At 37.1% G+C, this 16,877-nt stretch overlaps 1 protein-coding gene across 9 annotated transcripts in view; it reads right to left on the bottom strand.

Moving 5' to 3' along the window:
* Positions 1 to 16,877, bottom strand: part of LOC127865164 (regulator of G-protein signaling loco-like) — a 124,361-nt gene that overhangs the window by 41,333 nt on the left and 66,151 nt on the right. For all 9 annotated transcript variants that reach the window (XM_052405083.1, XM_052405084.1, XM_052405082.1 and 6 more), the window contains one exon: positions 6,406 to 6,561. In XM_052405083.1, the coding sequence (XP_052261043.1) occupies positions 6,406 to 6,561 (156 nt within the window). The remainder of the gene's footprint in view (positions 1 to 6,405; positions 6,562 to 16,877) is intronic.

Consider the following 16,877-nt stretch of genomic DNA (forward strand, 5'->3'; position numbering starts at 1 on the left):
CCAAATCTCTTAATAATGCTACAGAGAATGAAAATCAGTTTCCTATAACTGTATCTTCATATGCAGTCTGAGAGATGGTAAAAATAACAATTTTTTCTTGTAAACATTATTATACATAGTACAAAGAATATAGACAGGGGTGTGATTGAGGTGAAGTCTGAGGGGAGGAAAATTCTATAGTCTGATTTTGACAACGTGATTCACGTGCATAATGCAATGACAGACCTTAAAACTGACATTTAAATAAACACCATCTTAAACTTATGAACAATATTTATTTATGAACACTTTAAATTTACATTTAACATTTAATGCAAAGTCACCAGTATAAATTGTGATCAAAATAAATGTGTGTTTCGATCCCTGTGAAAGATGACGGCAATCTTTCGTTTGATTTCAATGTCTAACTAAGGTCAACAGTGTTCAACTAACGACAATTTACCACAGGATCTGTTGTTCAAGATTGGAATATGACTTCAGCCTTACCAAGACAGTTAATGTTCTGTACCCATTCAGAAAGTGGCATCGCTTTCTGATTTATATCCACTGTTATTTCTTCCCTTTCCCATTTAAATTTATTTTTCAATGTCAATTTTGAAACATCGCTCCTTTCAAAAAACACTTGGGCAGAATCTACCAGTGTAATATGCGGAGACGTTTTGCGGAATGCGGATTTTTCAGGCAGCTTATGAAATATTTTTTAACGAATTTAAGCGAATCGCAGAAATGAGCACCGGACAACCCCATCTGCTGAAATCTGTGGAAAAATCACACCCCTGTATAGATCACAACTTCCATAACTGATTTGTTAATGACCAAGCTTGCACATCTCAATTACAACAGAATTTAGTTTATTACATAGGTTTTCAGCAAAAAAGTCAATTACGCTAACCATAATATGCAATGTTTAATCTATTTGATAAAATGTTCCAGTAATGTCAATCATGATTGGAAGGGCGTAATAAAACATTCGTTATAATTGACTGATACTAAATGTCACTGCAAACAAGAAAGCTCCATGGTCATGTAAACATTCAGGGCCCTCACACTACTTTGGGGGAAGGGGTCCGCAGCCCTTAGGAGGGGGAATTTTCGCGGCGTTTCCCTTTTTGGGGGATTTTTTTACTTACTCTCTCATTATTTCATTTGTACATGTTTGCACTATATTCATGGCATTTTTCATAATTTAGTATGTTTGAAAAGATTAAATTGAAAAAGAATTGAGATATAATAATCATGAGACACATCTTTCTATTTAAAAAAAAAAATTTTTTTTTTTTTTTTTTAGGGGGAATTTTTCCCCCCAAAAGGGGAAAAAAGAATACTTTTCATGTGGGGGACTGCCGCCGAAATTTGGCGGCAGATTTGATAGATTGAGGGCCCTGACATTTTACCAAATGGATTATGTCTGCCAATCATAACCACTCTGTAACATTTTCTCATCGAATTCACATGTAAAATATGGTCTTAGACACCAAAAATCTGCGAAAATACGCTTATCCACTGAAAATTCTCACCCCAGCATAACAGGTCATGTCAAGAAGTGGGCGAACACAAATGAAAACAGAACAATACAAGAATTGAGTGCTCAACTATAAGCTTGATACTGTAAATCCACGAATATAATACGCCCTCGTGCATAATACGCACCCCCGAGTTTGGTCAAAATTTATCGGTAACTAGTGCCCTGAAAATCAATAGGGGTCCACTGCGAGTCATGATCATTCTACCTATCAAGTTTCATGATCCTAGGAATAAGCGTTCTTCAGTTATCATCCGGAAACCATTTTACTATTTCGGGTCATCGTGACCTTGACCTTTGACCTAGTGCCCTGAAAATCAATAGGGGTCATCTGCGAGTCATGATCAATCTACCTATCAAGTTTCATGATCCTAGGCTTAAGCGTTTTTGAGTTATCATCCGGAAACCATTTTACTATTTCGGGTCACTGTGACCTTGACCTTTGACCTAGTGACCTCAAAATCAATAGGGGTCATCTGCGAGTCCTGATCAATCTACCTATCAAGTTTCATGATCCTAGGCCTAAGCATTCTTGAGTTATCATCCAGAAACCATTTTACTATTTCGGGTCACTGTGACCTTGACCTTTGACCTAGTGACCTGAAAATCAATAGGGGTCATCTGCGAGTCATGATCAATCTACCTATCAAGTTTCATGATCCTAGGCCTAAGCGTTCTTGAGTTATCATCCGGAAACCATTTTACTATTTCGGGTCACCGTGACCTTTGACCTAGTGACCTCAAAATCAATAGGGGTCATCTGCGAGTCATGATCAATGTACCTATGAAGTTTCATGATCCTAGGCCCAAGCGTTCTTGAGTTATCTTCTGACAACCACCTGGTGGACGGACCGACAGACCGACCGACATGAGCAAAGCAATATACCCCCTCTTCTTCGAAGGGGGGCATAAAAATTGAAAATCAGAGTAAAATACGCACTAAAAAAATCAGTGTCCGAAATCGGCCATTTCCGAAAAAATGTGTCAATATATTTTTGTGCTGTGAAAATAGCAAATCAATTTGGTGTTGTCAACTATCTGTTACCCCGGTATATTGATTGGGATGTGTTATAGTGCTGTTGTTATGACAGTTGCATAATAAATATCTCTGTCTATTGTTTAAATTACCATTGATTGTAACCGATAACACACAGGCCCCTTGCTGACATCCGGGTCAAGCAGTCATAATTACAAAAGAAAGAAGCAGAGACGCTGTTTTTTGTTTTCACATTTAATTCAATTTGACAATATTTGGGCCGATAATAATTATAATAATAATAAAGTAATAAGAAGACAAAATGGTTACTTCCGTTTTTATAGCTGTCTAGATGAATTACTTTTTCTTTTTTCGAGTTACAAACTCGATACTTTAATATAACTTAAAATACAATTAAACCGCTCGTGTTTTTCATGATCTAGTTAATTAAAATACGCTGCTGTCATTAAGGCTAGTTTGGGAGTAAAAAACAAATGAATTAATTATCACCTTTCAATTTAATTCGGCATTGGCAGACAGGTGTAATAGACTCTATTAGCATCATAAAACTAATTATTTAATTACCACTCTTTACTTCAGATATGGTAAATATGCGGTAGAAAGATAAATAGTGGTCAGCTAAGAAATATTTATTTACGGGTATTGTCAGTTTTTTTTTTCATTTGCTAATCTCTTTATACGACTTAGCGTCCAGTCGCTATTTTGTAGGCAGACGACGATATTAACTGTGTATTCAAAGTATACAGTGTCTGCGCATGGATGATCCAATATTATCCGATAGCTCCTCCCGTTCTCACGTTTCATTCGACAACGTCATTTCATGTGTAAGCGAGCTCAATGTTGATTGGCCAGCTACCATGCGCACTTCAATAACAATAAGGTCAAGCGATGTCTCATAATCGGGTACAGACCGGGTTTCGTTTACTGTTCGAATTGCGAACACTTTCATTAAAACAAAGAGACAAATATAAAAAAACCAGTCCGATATAAATGGCGGATGTTTTCAATGAAATTTTACTAGATTTTCGCATTTTCACAAATAAGATTTTTATTGAGCCAAATTCTCAATATTTTCGCAAATGACTCAAATGGCGAACAACAGCGCAAGCCCTGTTGCGCCCCTTTGATGTAATGGTGTAGTTCAAAATGGCTGCCGCGAAGCGAATAACGGCGATTAAGTTGAAAATTTGCACAGGAAATTTTTTGTTCTGCTCTAAACTCGTATATTATACGCACCCCCTACTTGAAGAAAAAATCGGCAGGTAAAAAAGTGCGTATTATATTCGTAGATTTACGGTAAATGCTGCCAATATTCATAGCCTTAGTCATAGCCAATATCTGATGTGGATGTTTTATAGCTGCTATAAATGATACCACAAAGAAAGGTAAATAAACAGTCACTTCCTATTTTGCAATGTTTGTGAAATCCCATTTGTTAGGTGCTGGATGTCATCATCATGATTTCATTATTTCTTAAGAGTTTATTACCCTCTTCCACAAATCGGTTACAACTTATGTGTCTATGATAAAAGTGTGAAATGGATTTCATTTAAGACACTTGGATTTTGCCACGACCCATCAAATTATTCAGAACCAGTATAATGGCATAACATATCAAATATATACCAGTAATTATTTAAAATCCATTTTCTTCTGAGTCAACATAGCGGAATAATATAGAATAATATCAAGTATACACCATCCGCATGCAAGCAGGAAAGTACCATGCCCCCTATCATGAAGGACCCATTGAGAAAACCCCTATAGCAGGGCTACCAGATCATGCCCTCGGTTGGGCCCCATAGTCCCTTGACCTAATCCCACAGGATGTGGTAGGCTTGACCAGAACCACAACAGATGATGTTTATCACTAAAAACTACATACTTTAAACTCTTAACATCAATAAAACATTAATTGAATTTGCCAACTTTTTTAATGGCAAAATTCCACGTCATTAACATAATTATTGTTATATTATTTGAATGATAATAAATTATAAAAAGTCCACTTTGTTGCAGATATAATGGATTTGCAGGATATATACTCAAACAGAAAATGCTTCCAAATGTGTTCTAAAACAGCAATTAATTCATAAGCAAAACAGATTAGACAGGATCTTGAAAAGCCTTTCACAAGAAAATAAATGAAGTCAGAAATTGCTGCAATATTTTATAGCAATTAATAATCCTGTGGGGGGGGGGGAGGGGGGGGAATCAAAGTAAACAAGTGTATTTATGTATAATTCATCAATTTTTAAATGATAAGAAGTAAATAACACAAATTTCTTCTCTTGAAATTTGCAAAGCTTAAACAAACAAGAGATGTGTTTGTCAGAAACACAACGCCCCCTTATGCGCCGCTTTTAAGCCATATATTTGACCTTTGACCTTGAAGGATGACCTTGACCTTTCATCACTCAAACAGTGCAGCTCCATGAGATACACATGCATGCCAAATATCAAGTTGCTATCTGAAGCCACATAGAAGTTATGAGCATTTTTCGAAACCTAAACCCGAAACCTAAATGCAAAGTGTGACGGACGGTCCAATCACTATATGCCCTCCTTTGGGGGCATAAAATCAAAACCTCCATAACTCAATTAATTTTACACTTTCATCAACTTCCATACATCTTGTCAGCAAAACAAAAATATCTGGACTTCAGCCTAACCATGGCAGATCTGATGGAGAGACATGTTGACAGTGTGGGTGGGGGAAAGGAGACATCATAATGTAGCCATGATAGTGTAGATAAGGCTGAAATCGAGACACCAAGGTTTTTTTATTTCTAAACTGGTCACCAACAAGTGTCTTCAAAACAGGTTTGTCAACTGTTATAGCCATTTTACTTAACATTGTCACTGATTATTATGATTAAATCATATGGGTGGGGTAAAACAATAGAATTACATGAGATTGTCCGAAGATAAAGTCAACAGCATAACCTGGCAGATTTACAACCCTTCAACATTGCCATTCACTCATTTTATTTTAATTCAAACAGAAGGACTTTATTTCCTTCATACCCCTATTCAATTGTTAATACATCCATTAGTAAAACAGTTTATTTAACATGCATGGAAGCTAAATAAACATGTATTAGCTATATACTCTAATACAATGAAAGATAAAAAAAAACATTTCCATTAAAAAACTTAAATGTTTAAGATTCCAATTTTGAAAACTGAAAATGTTGATGAAAATTAGTAATTTAAGTATAATACATAAGCATATACAAATTGTCTGAGTGAAATTCATTCATATAACAGTAAAAAAGTGAAAAAATAAATTTAAAAATATCTGAGTGAAATACATTCATATAACAGTAAAAAAGTGAAAAATAAATTTTAAAATAAAGTTCTACCTTTCTAAAAGTGAAATTCAATGGAAACATCGAAACTTTTGGCAGAGGAGTAATTCACAAATATTTCGGATGACCAAGAAGTAAATACAGCAGGAATCATTATGAATGGAAATTTTTTAATTGCCCATTGTCAGTTAAGTGAGCAGGACATAAAATGTGAAAAATGAAACAAGGAAATAAAATCAAATAATTTTTCACAATGGCAGTCTTTATATTAATTGTTTCAATCTATACGGCTAAACCATTATGCTTTATATCACAGAAGTAATATCAGTAAACATTACCTGTACTTACAACTAGCATTCACAGTGTTGTCCAGAAGCATTGGCAGCCTGCGATTTCACCGGTTACATTCAATCTAGATGCCGGCTACTTTTCCCCAAAATATCAATTGAAGTGGTGCAAATACACCCTTTTTATTGCTTATAGTCACCGTTTACTTTGAAAATAAAACTGGGTTCTCAAATGTTTTTGGAGAACACTTGTTGAGCTATAAAGTGCAGTATGAAACTTCCCGTTACCTCATGTGAAAGACTGAGAGGGTTGCGCCGATTGGACTTCTGGCGGCCTGACAGTGTGCTCGACTGGCCCTTGCTCCACCCATCTGGACTCAGACTGGGTTTGAGACCTGAGCCTGGGGAACCCGAGGGTGCCACTCCCTGTCGTTCTTGATCTCTCTGAAACAAACAGCACATGGAATAGGTTGGAATGCTGTCATCACAATGTAGGACCTTTAAAAAATTTATATTAAGGTAGAGCATATTAGATAAATTGTGTTCATGGAAAGAAAGGGACATTGCGATTTATTCCAGACTTGAGAAGAGTTTGACATTGTGACTATCTCCAGACTTGAGCCCCCCCCCCCCCCCCCTATCTGTGGATGTGTGTGTGGGGGGGGGGGGGGAAGATGCATCGGTTTAAAAGTTAGTTTAGTTATAAATAAAGGAAATGATAGGACCGCCATGACATTCTCACAATAATTTTTACATGAGATGAAAATGTATAGGACTTCCTGTCGAAGATGTACTGAAGAAATATCTGTGTGATAAAATAGTGAATTTGGTTGAAAGTGAAGTTGTTCTGTATACATAATGAGAAATATTGAAACATATGCATGTCCACACAAGAAAAGAAAGCAAATTTTCATATGATTGGATGTGTTTTTCATTCTGTCACTGAGAAATATGTGGCAGTTTGCCCCTTTCTTTCAATTTATATTACAACTATAAAACACTTATGGAATCTCTGCAAACATTTTGCAGAAACAGTATAAACTAGAAACAACTTGTGACCAAGTTTGGTGAAAATCAGATGAAATTTTGGGACAGACCGACAGACTGACCGACAAAGTGACTCCTATATAGCCCCCATTACCAAAGTGATTCCTATATAGCCCCCATTACCAATGGTAATGGGGGTATAAACACAAATGAAAAACAAGATTTGTACCTTGAAAAGATCATACATTTTGCAGAAACAGTATAAACTAGAAACAACTTGTGACCAAGTTTGGTGAAGATCAGATGAAATTTTGGGACAGACCGACAGACTGACCGACAAAGTGACTCCTATATAGCCCCCATTACCAAAGTGACTCCTATATAGCCCCCATTACCAATGGTAATGGGGGTATAAACACAAATGAAAAACAAGATTTGTACCTTGAAAAGATCATACATATCCTTAGTCAAGAATTTCAAAGAAAATTTCCTCATGTTTAATCCATTAATAATCATTGATTGCTGCAGGTGGTGTACGCTCCATACAATTGACTAGCACTGCACCATTTGACAAACACAAACCCAGTCAGAGTTGTGCAATTCTGCTGTATGTCTGCATCTGTCTATAGATTAAAGCCGTGGTAACAAAATCCTGATAAAACAAGATCATCATATATTTCTGCGAACACATAGGACACTGAATATCCCTTTTAATATAACTTTGATATCTTATCAACAATCTTTGCACCAATCTTTAGAGCAGCTAAATCGCTTTATTGTTATTTGTCTAAAACCATCTGTGTATATTTTTTATCAAAATTAATGGTCCTCTTCACAGATGTGGAGCGTAAAATCATCAAATAAAGAAACTATTGTTAGGCTGCTGTAACCCAAGCATTCCATAGATCTGGTATAAATTCAATGACATTTAAATACAAAACCCATTTTTCTTAACAGCTGAAAGATTTCATAAAGAAAATTCAGATACTGTACAGCACATCTTTTGAAACATGATGTGTCCTTCTATGGCTAAACGGCAATGCCAACTAAATCCTCTACGATTAAAAGATTGAAATGTTGTTATCCCAATGTAAACATAACTTTCCAGTATACAAACATATCTATTCTCCACTGCGAGTATTTTAAATGTAAGGCGCACTGTCCCTACTTTAAAACCTATGGTGATAATTATGAGACAACCGTACAATGGTCAAAGGATATCAAACAAATTTGGCGTATCAAAACCTGATTATTATAAAAGGCTAACTACTGTTATATAGCATGAAGTGAAAATAATTGCATTTATTAAAATGCTATATTGGGCTTTGACAAATTCCAACAGATTTCAGTACACAGCAGTGGGAAAGTGCAACAAACGCATTAACTACTGCCTTCAAAGTTTAAGCAAACAAGACATAAAATCTAGGTGCAAGTTCATACCAATTTATTACATTTTTATCTTTTTTATGGCCTTTATAAAACATTAAAATAAAAATGAATGTAAGAAAAAAAACATTAAATGCTGAATTAAAGAATATGATTTTTTTTTCATAACAATGCCATGTCATGCAAAATTTTCCCTCACAAGAAAATAATTGAACCATGAAACTAAACAGCTTATAAAAGTTGATTTATGACATACAATTTATTCAAAACCATATGTTTAATAAGATTGTATATACTTTTGAAGTGGGCTGAACTTTTACCTTAAGATGTCACAGTAAAGTACCTTTGAAGGCATTTAGCAATAGAAGTTTGAAAAACAAGACCACCGAATAACGGGTGCCAACGCTCGGCTGTGGGTGCAGTTTTGAATAAATGAAAGCTTGTCAGAAGAATATTAGAGGTAACAGTGACCTTGACCTTTGACGTAGTGACCCAAAAATGGGTGTGGCGTGTAGAACTCATCAAGGTGCAGCTACATATGAAGTTTCAATGTTGTAGGTAGTGCTTACTTTGATTTTAGAGCCAATGTTAAGGTTTTAGTACGACATGGACAGCAGACGCCGAGCAGGCTATGACAATACCTCGGGTTTTCTCTGGAACCAGCTGAGCTAATAAAATAATATTCATTATTTATGAACATCTTTGCGCAATTGAATACGCCCATGCAATTATATTAAGGACAATTTATTAGCCACAGACAGCGTTAAGTCAAATGCGTGAAGTTGTATCAAGTCAGTGATTGTTTCACAATTTGTACAATGTGAGTCACAGGACTCAATAGGCTACAAAAGTACAAGTCCAACAGTGAAAAGTATGAATCAATCCAATATAATGTAATGATAAAATGTTATGATTTTAAACACTGGAATAAAGCAGCATATCACTATTTGTTTCATTTCTAAAGTAGTGCTGTAACTTTTTTTCATTGAAGTAAACACAAACATTATAATAGAATTAATAACTGACTCGCCATGATCTCAAATAGAACAATTCACTTGCTGACAAAACAAAACATAATTTACAGCTAGGAGTCCTGTGAATATTTGTATTATATCCTATTATTACATTTCCATAATTATTTGACACTTTTATAATTTTGAACAAGGCTCACAGTGACAGACAGTGAACGATTTCAGAATCTAATGTTCACAAAAGCGTTAGTAAAAAGGGATTATTAGAGGATATTAAAAAAATGCATTAATGTAACTTGATCAAAGGTAATCACGTGATAGTCAAGATGGCGCTGTTCATGCAGAGGCAGGTATTTTTCGCCTTTTATACCCATTATTACTTGTATTTATTGTTTAAATGCCACTCACTTTCCAGCCATATCAGCAAGAACATTACTAGCGTTTATTTTGTGTTGATATTCGCTGTTTTTCTTGACTTTATTCGCTGCAAAATTTCTTTTGCGTCGCCATCTTGACTATCACATGATAGCGTCCTCTGTTATTGCATATTACAGACTCACCAGTATTTTATTATTTATTCAATGCAAAAAGTTTGCATCAGATACCCAAGACTCAAGGTAAACAAGACAGTAAAAAAGACATGTTTTCATAAGGCATGCATGCCCCTTAACTTCAACTTTGTCTCAAAACTGTTTTATGGCCTAATCCAAGCCTTGACCTCTAAGTTTGACCATGACCTTTGAGGTGGGGAGATGACAGAAACATGCAACAATGTGTCTCATGAAGATGGACATTATTCCATTATTTATTTCATCAATCAATGTCAGGCAAAAATTTGACAGACAGGAAAGCTTGTGATCTTGACCATTAAGGTGAGTGTTTCATGAAACATACCATATTATAATTTATAACACACCATTTTTGTAACAAGCCATTTAAAAATCCATCAATATATTGCACAGTTATGGCTGATGAAGGAAAATTTGCATAGTCATACAGACAAACACTGTAGAGCTGCAACAATTCAATCTGATGCATCGAAAACCGGTTTTAAATGCGTTGATTCGATAACGATACCAACCCTACCAAATTCGATTCGATTCTTTAACATATAGACATAGATACCAGGGGTGTGATTGAGGCAAAGACAGAGGGGAGGAAAATACTGTTGACTGATTTTGACTCCGCGAATGGCGCGCATAACGCAATGACAAACATAAAAACAGACATTAAAATAAACAACTTTTTGAACTTCATAACAATATTTCTTTATAAAAACCTGTTAAACTTCACATTTAACATACTGAGGATGCAAAGTAAACAGTTAAGTAAGTATTTATTGTGATCAATAGCAGCAGTTTTTCAATGTATTGAATGACAGTTAATAGACTAAATATAAACAAACACACTTGAGTGTTCTTCTGGTGTTAATGATGTATTAACTGAGTTAAATTAATATATTTAATTTGTTTACCTTTCAAATTCAATATCTTGCATTTCACATCTTCACTCAGTTCAAAGCTATTTCTGTTAACTGAACAGCGTGACAAACATAATAAAGCAGAATATGCATATGAATCTGATTATACACAGACCCACTGACATATAAAAATCAAATCATGTTTGTCTATTTCCATGTTCGAACGATACTCTCTAAACTGTTTTACTTCGCGAGTAGACTACACTCCAATTTGCAAAGACCGGTTTCCGTGACACAAATTCAGTGGGCACATTTCTTAACAAAATATGTGTTGCTTGTTTCCAAAACGTAGTTTTTACAAACACATTTCATTATTCCTATCAGACTAGGTGATGTCAGTCGTATATTCGATTGCTATTTGTTATTTCATTAATCTTAATTTTCTCTTCACAACGGCGCCTTTTGCAAACAAATCACAGAGCGCATTTTAAGAACACGATTTTAATTGGAAGATTGGGAAACGACAGCCAATTATATGGCTCGTTTTAAAAATGCTTAGGCAGAATCTACCAGTGTAAAATGCGGAGAGATTTTGCGGGCCGCGGATATTTCGGGCCGCTTATGAAATACGTCCGCGGAATCGGTGGTAGCCCCTCTCCCCCACATTTTTTAAAACGAATTTACGCAAATCTCAGAAGTGACATCCGGGACAACCCGATCCGCGGAAATCCGCGGATCCGCGGAAAAATCACACCCCTGGATACCTAAAGCGCTCTGTACTCTGACTATTTGATAGGGAAGGTATAGGTTTTATCTTTACCTGTAATTAAGACGAGCGCACTTGGTTACTTATTACTTTAGTCATCCAATCAATAAGCGCATTACGGTCTACTTTCGGAAAAAGCGTCAATCTGGCTGAAAAAGTTCTGGCCGACAAATTGAAATTATCAGATGCGCTTAAGAAGCTAAAATCAAAAGTGTGGCAGTATTTTGGGTTTCGGGATGTTAGCCCTCCTGATAAAGCTACGTGTAAACTGTGATTACAGACGTGGCGTACCCTAAGTCCGGCTCAACCACTAATCTTATGCAACATGTCAAAGGCAAACATATTGTTGATTTAGCAGGAGCCAGTTTTGGGTTTAAGTATTATAGTGATAGTACATGTCCACTGACTCCAGATGTTCTTCTTCTTATTTATTTTTTATATTGTTGTATAGCTAACACAATCTTCTAGTCAGAAGTTTATTGATATTAAATTTGAGTTCCTAATTTGCTATTCTTTTTTATGTGTTTTATTGTAATATTGACATAGTTTGTCAAAAAATTGGCAGTTTCTTGCAAAATAAATATTTCTTACAAATGTTAATTTAACCCACTTTCAACAGTTTTTAAAACACTGTTGAACCAACCAAACTATATCAAACAAACAAATTCGTTGAATTGATATCCCCCGCCAATATGCTTCTGGACACAAAAGTGTTGTATTTGACACTTAAAAAAGCATTTTTTCAAGATACAAAGGGCCATAACTCTGTTATAAACAGATGGTGTACAATGCCATTTGGCGTGCATCATCCTCTTATCCATATATATACTCATACCAAGTTTCAATGAAATCGGCCAGAGCACTTTCAAGATATGGCTGTGGACACACAAAAAAAGCATTTTTTCAAGATACAAAGGGCCATAACTCTGTTATTAGAAGATGGTGTGCAATGCCATTTGGTGTGCACCATCCTCTTATCCATATATATACTCATACCAAGTTTCAATGAAATCCGCCAAAGTACTTCCAAGATATGGCTCCGGACGGACGGAAAGACGGACGGACCGAAGGAAGGACAACGCCAAAACAATATCCCTCCGCCTATGGCAGGGGATAACAAACACACAAATGTCCAAGATATCTAGGTATGCAACACATTTGAACAGAAATGTCTTTTTTGAGGCAGAAGAGTGAATATATGATAAAACAAGAGCACTGCATAACGGGTGCCATGCTCGGCTGCGGGTGCAGTTTTGAATAAATGAAAGCTTGTCAGAATTTTTTTTTTAGAGGTCATTGTGACCTTGACCTTTGACCTAGTGACCCAAAAATGGGTGTGGCATGTAGAACTAAGGTGCAGCTACATATGAAGTTTCAAAGTTGTAGGTTGAAGCACATTGATTTTAGACCCAATGTTCAAAACCTTAACAAAATATTAAGGTTTTAGCTCTACGCGGACAGCGGACGACGAGCTGGCTATGAAAATATCTCCGGTTTTCTCCGAAAACAGCCGAGCTAACTAGGTTGAAAGATGAATCAAATCATAACAATTGGTATCAGACTGTCTGAAATTGAAATCGAATCGAGCTGTTGGTGAATAGTTGCAGCTCTAACAAACAGTGCAACTGTTATGTGACGCCTTCTTTGAAGGGAGAGGAGGGTCTACTTTATCAATGTATACTGTATTATATTCAAGATTTATTCTACAGATGGGCTTAGATTTTGTTGTTGGTATGCCTTAATGGTACTTCATGCATAAAACCATTGCCATAAGTTTAGAACACAATCAAATACAGCCATAAACTCATTTTTCACTGAAAAATATATGTTACAATGTATATAATACCTAACACATGGTCTGAACACAGTTATTACCCCAAATCATGCATGACTGGATGACAACTCATATGATCCTAAACATAAAAGACACTATTTTTGATAGAACATACATGTACTTAGATGCCATAGTGATTTTCAAGCAAGTAAAAGATGAAAGTGTTAAGGGTGAAAATAGGAATGTTACAAAACTCCTCAGCCCACATTATTTCCATTTTAAAGGCCATTGATGCAAACGAGGTTTTTAATAAGAAGTTAAGTCTTTAGGCTCCTGAGGTCTGAGTTACAGCTATTATTTAACCATTTATATTCAGGTTCATTTGCCATTTTAATGACAACAAGGGCTGTTTGTAAAACATGCATGCCCCCCATATGGGCTGTCAGTTGTAGTGGCAGCCATTGTGCACTGTGAATACGTTTTTTGTCACTGTGACCTTGACCTTTGACCTAATGTAACTTATGATCCGGAAACCATTGTACTATTTCGAGTCACTGTGACCTTGACCTTTGACCTAGTGACCTGAAAATCAATAGGGGTCATCTGCCAGTCATGATCAAGGGGGAGTGAGAGGGGGGTATAATGTGGGGTGTGGTAATTTATAATGTGTTAAAAATAAAAAAAATTGGGGAGGGGGGGGGGGGGGTAGGGGGGTGGGGGTGGGGGGGTGAGAGGGGGTACTAATGTGGGGTGTGGTTATTTATTAGATGTTTTAAAAAAAAAATTGGGGGGGGGGGTGGGGGGGGTAGGGAGGGGTGGGGGGGTGGTGGGTAGGGGGGGGGTATGTTAGGGGAGTGAGAGGGGGTATAATGTGGGGTGTGGTAATGTATTAGATGTTATAAAAAAAATAAAAAAATTTGGGAGGGGGTGGGGGGGTGAGGGGGTACTTGGGTGGGGGTAGGGGGGTGAGAGGGGGGGTATAATGTGGGGTGGGGTAATTTATGAGATGTTTAAAAAATTAATTTGGGGGGGGGTTGAGAGAGGGGGTAATAATTGTGGGTTGGGGTAGGTTTATAATTTTAGATGTTTTAAAAAAAATTATTTGGGGGGGGCGGGGGGGTGGGGGGGGGGTTAGGGGGGAGTGAGAGGAGGTATAATGTGGGGTGTGGTAATTTTATTAGATGTTAAAAACATAATTGGGTGGGGGGTGGGGGGGATGGGGGGTGGAAGGGGATGAGAGAGTTGGGGGTATAATGTGGTGGTTGTGGTAATTGATAAGATGTTAAAAAATTTTATTTTTTTTTTTTGGGAGGGGGGGGGGTAGGGGGGTGAGAGGGGGTAATAATGTGGGGTGGGGTAATTTATTAGATGTTTAAAAAATAAATAAATTTGGGGGCCCCGTGGGGGGTGGTAGGGGGGTAGGGGGGGAGTGAGAGGGGGGCCATAATGTGGGGTGTGGTAATTTATTAGATGTTTAAAAAAAAAAATGAGGTGGGGGTGGGGGGGGGGTAGGGGGGAGTGAGAGGGGGGTATAATGTGGGGTGTGGTATTTTATTAGATGTTAAAAAAAAAATTGAGGGGGGGGGGGGTGGGGGGTAGGAGGGGTGAGGGGGTAGGGGGGGGGGGTGAGAGGGGGATATAATGTGGGGTGTGTGGTAATTATAAGATGTTTAAAACAAGATGTTTGTGAAACACAATGTCCCCCTATATGATGTTTGACCTTGAAGGATGACCTTGACCTTGTGAAGGATGACCTTGACCTTTCACCACTCAAAATGTGCAGCTCCATGAGATACACATGCATGCCAAATATCAAGTTGCTATCTTCAATATTGCAAAAGTATTCATAAAATGACCGATTTTGACCACATATATTTGACCTTTGACCTTGAAGGATGACCTTGACCTTTCACCACTCAAAATGTGCAGCTTCATGAGATACACATGCATGCCAAATATGAAGTTGCTATCTTCAATATAGCAAAAGTCATTGCAAAATGTTAAAGTTGGCGCAAACAGACCAACAGACAGGGCAAAAACAATATGTCCCCCACTACTATAGTGGGGGACATAAAAAAAAAAAAGGGGGGGTATGGTAGAGGGGGGGTGAGAGGGGGTAATAATGTGGGGTGGGGAAATTTATTAGATGTTTAAAAAAAAATTGGGGGGGGGGGGTGGGGGGTAGGGGGGAGTGAGAGAGGGGTATAATGTGGGGTGTGGTAATTTATTAGATGTTTAAACAAAATTGGGGGGGGGGGGGGTGGGGGTAGGGGGGGGGAGTGAGAGGGGGATATAATGTGGGGTGGGGTTATTTATTAGATGTTTAAAAAATGGGTGGGGGTGGGGGGATAGTGGTTGGTAGGGGGTGGGGGGTAGGGGAGTGGGGGGGGGGGGGGTAGGGGGGGTGGGGGGTGAGAGGGGGGTTTAATGTGGGGTGGGGGTAATTTATTACATGATGTTTAAAAACAAAAATTGGGGGGGGGGGTAATATCCTCTATTCATTAAACATGAAATTTTAACTTATTGTATTTTTTTCCCCTGTACATGTATATAAGAAAGATATAATAGTGTATTACCTCCCCTGTCCTGCTTATATTTATATTAATCAACAAAATTAAACATTAACACAATATTTCATATACAAAATATACAAAAAATCATATTCTGATAATATTTTTACTGATCCACTTTATTTTACTCAAAGGATGATGTTTCATTGGACTGATAATTATAGATTTAGGATTTCAGACCAGTTGCTTCAGTTATATTGTTCAGAGTTCGCCCTGTTGGCCGCGTATGCATTCTTGAGTTATCATCCAAAAACCATTTTACTATTTCGGGTCACCGTGACCTTGACCTTTGACCTAGTGACCTCAAAATCAATAGGGGTCATCTGCGAGTCATGATCAATGTACCTATGAAGTTTCATGATCCTAGGCCCAAGCGTTCTTGAGTTATCATCTGACAACCACCTGGTGGACGGACCGACAGACCGACATGAGCAAAGCAATATACCCCCTCTTCTTCGAAGGGGGGCATAATAATCTCTAGATGTTTTTCAACCTTGTTAATACACAAGCATGGGAACAAACACTCTGAGTCTGCAATAGGCTTCTTTAAATAATTACAAACATCCAAATGTAGTTCTTGTCTGTAAACTAAAATTAAAACACAGCCTTTGTAAACAACTTTTTACTTTTATAAGCACTTGTGTTACATGAATATTTGCATACTGAAAAATATTTTTGGATACTGTACAATTTTTGGACACCCCCTTTTTTGCCAAATTCATTTTTTTTTAGATTTTAAATTTTCGGACATACAGGTTTATGTCCATAGTTAAAGACTCTCAATTTTTGACAGTCTATTTTACAGCGCTGTCATCATATTTCAGCCTTTTTTGGGCTTATCTGGTTTCGCTTCGATCATGTGTTTTTACAAAACGCATTAAGGTAA

Source organism: Dreissena polymorpha, chromosome 1 (genome assembly GCF_020536995.1).
Source record: "Dreissena polymorpha isolate Duluth1 chromosome 1, UMN_Dpol_1.0, whole genome shotgun sequence".
Lineage (NCBI taxonomy): Eukaryota > Metazoa > Mollusca > Bivalvia > Myida > Dreissenidae > Dreissena > Dreissena polymorpha.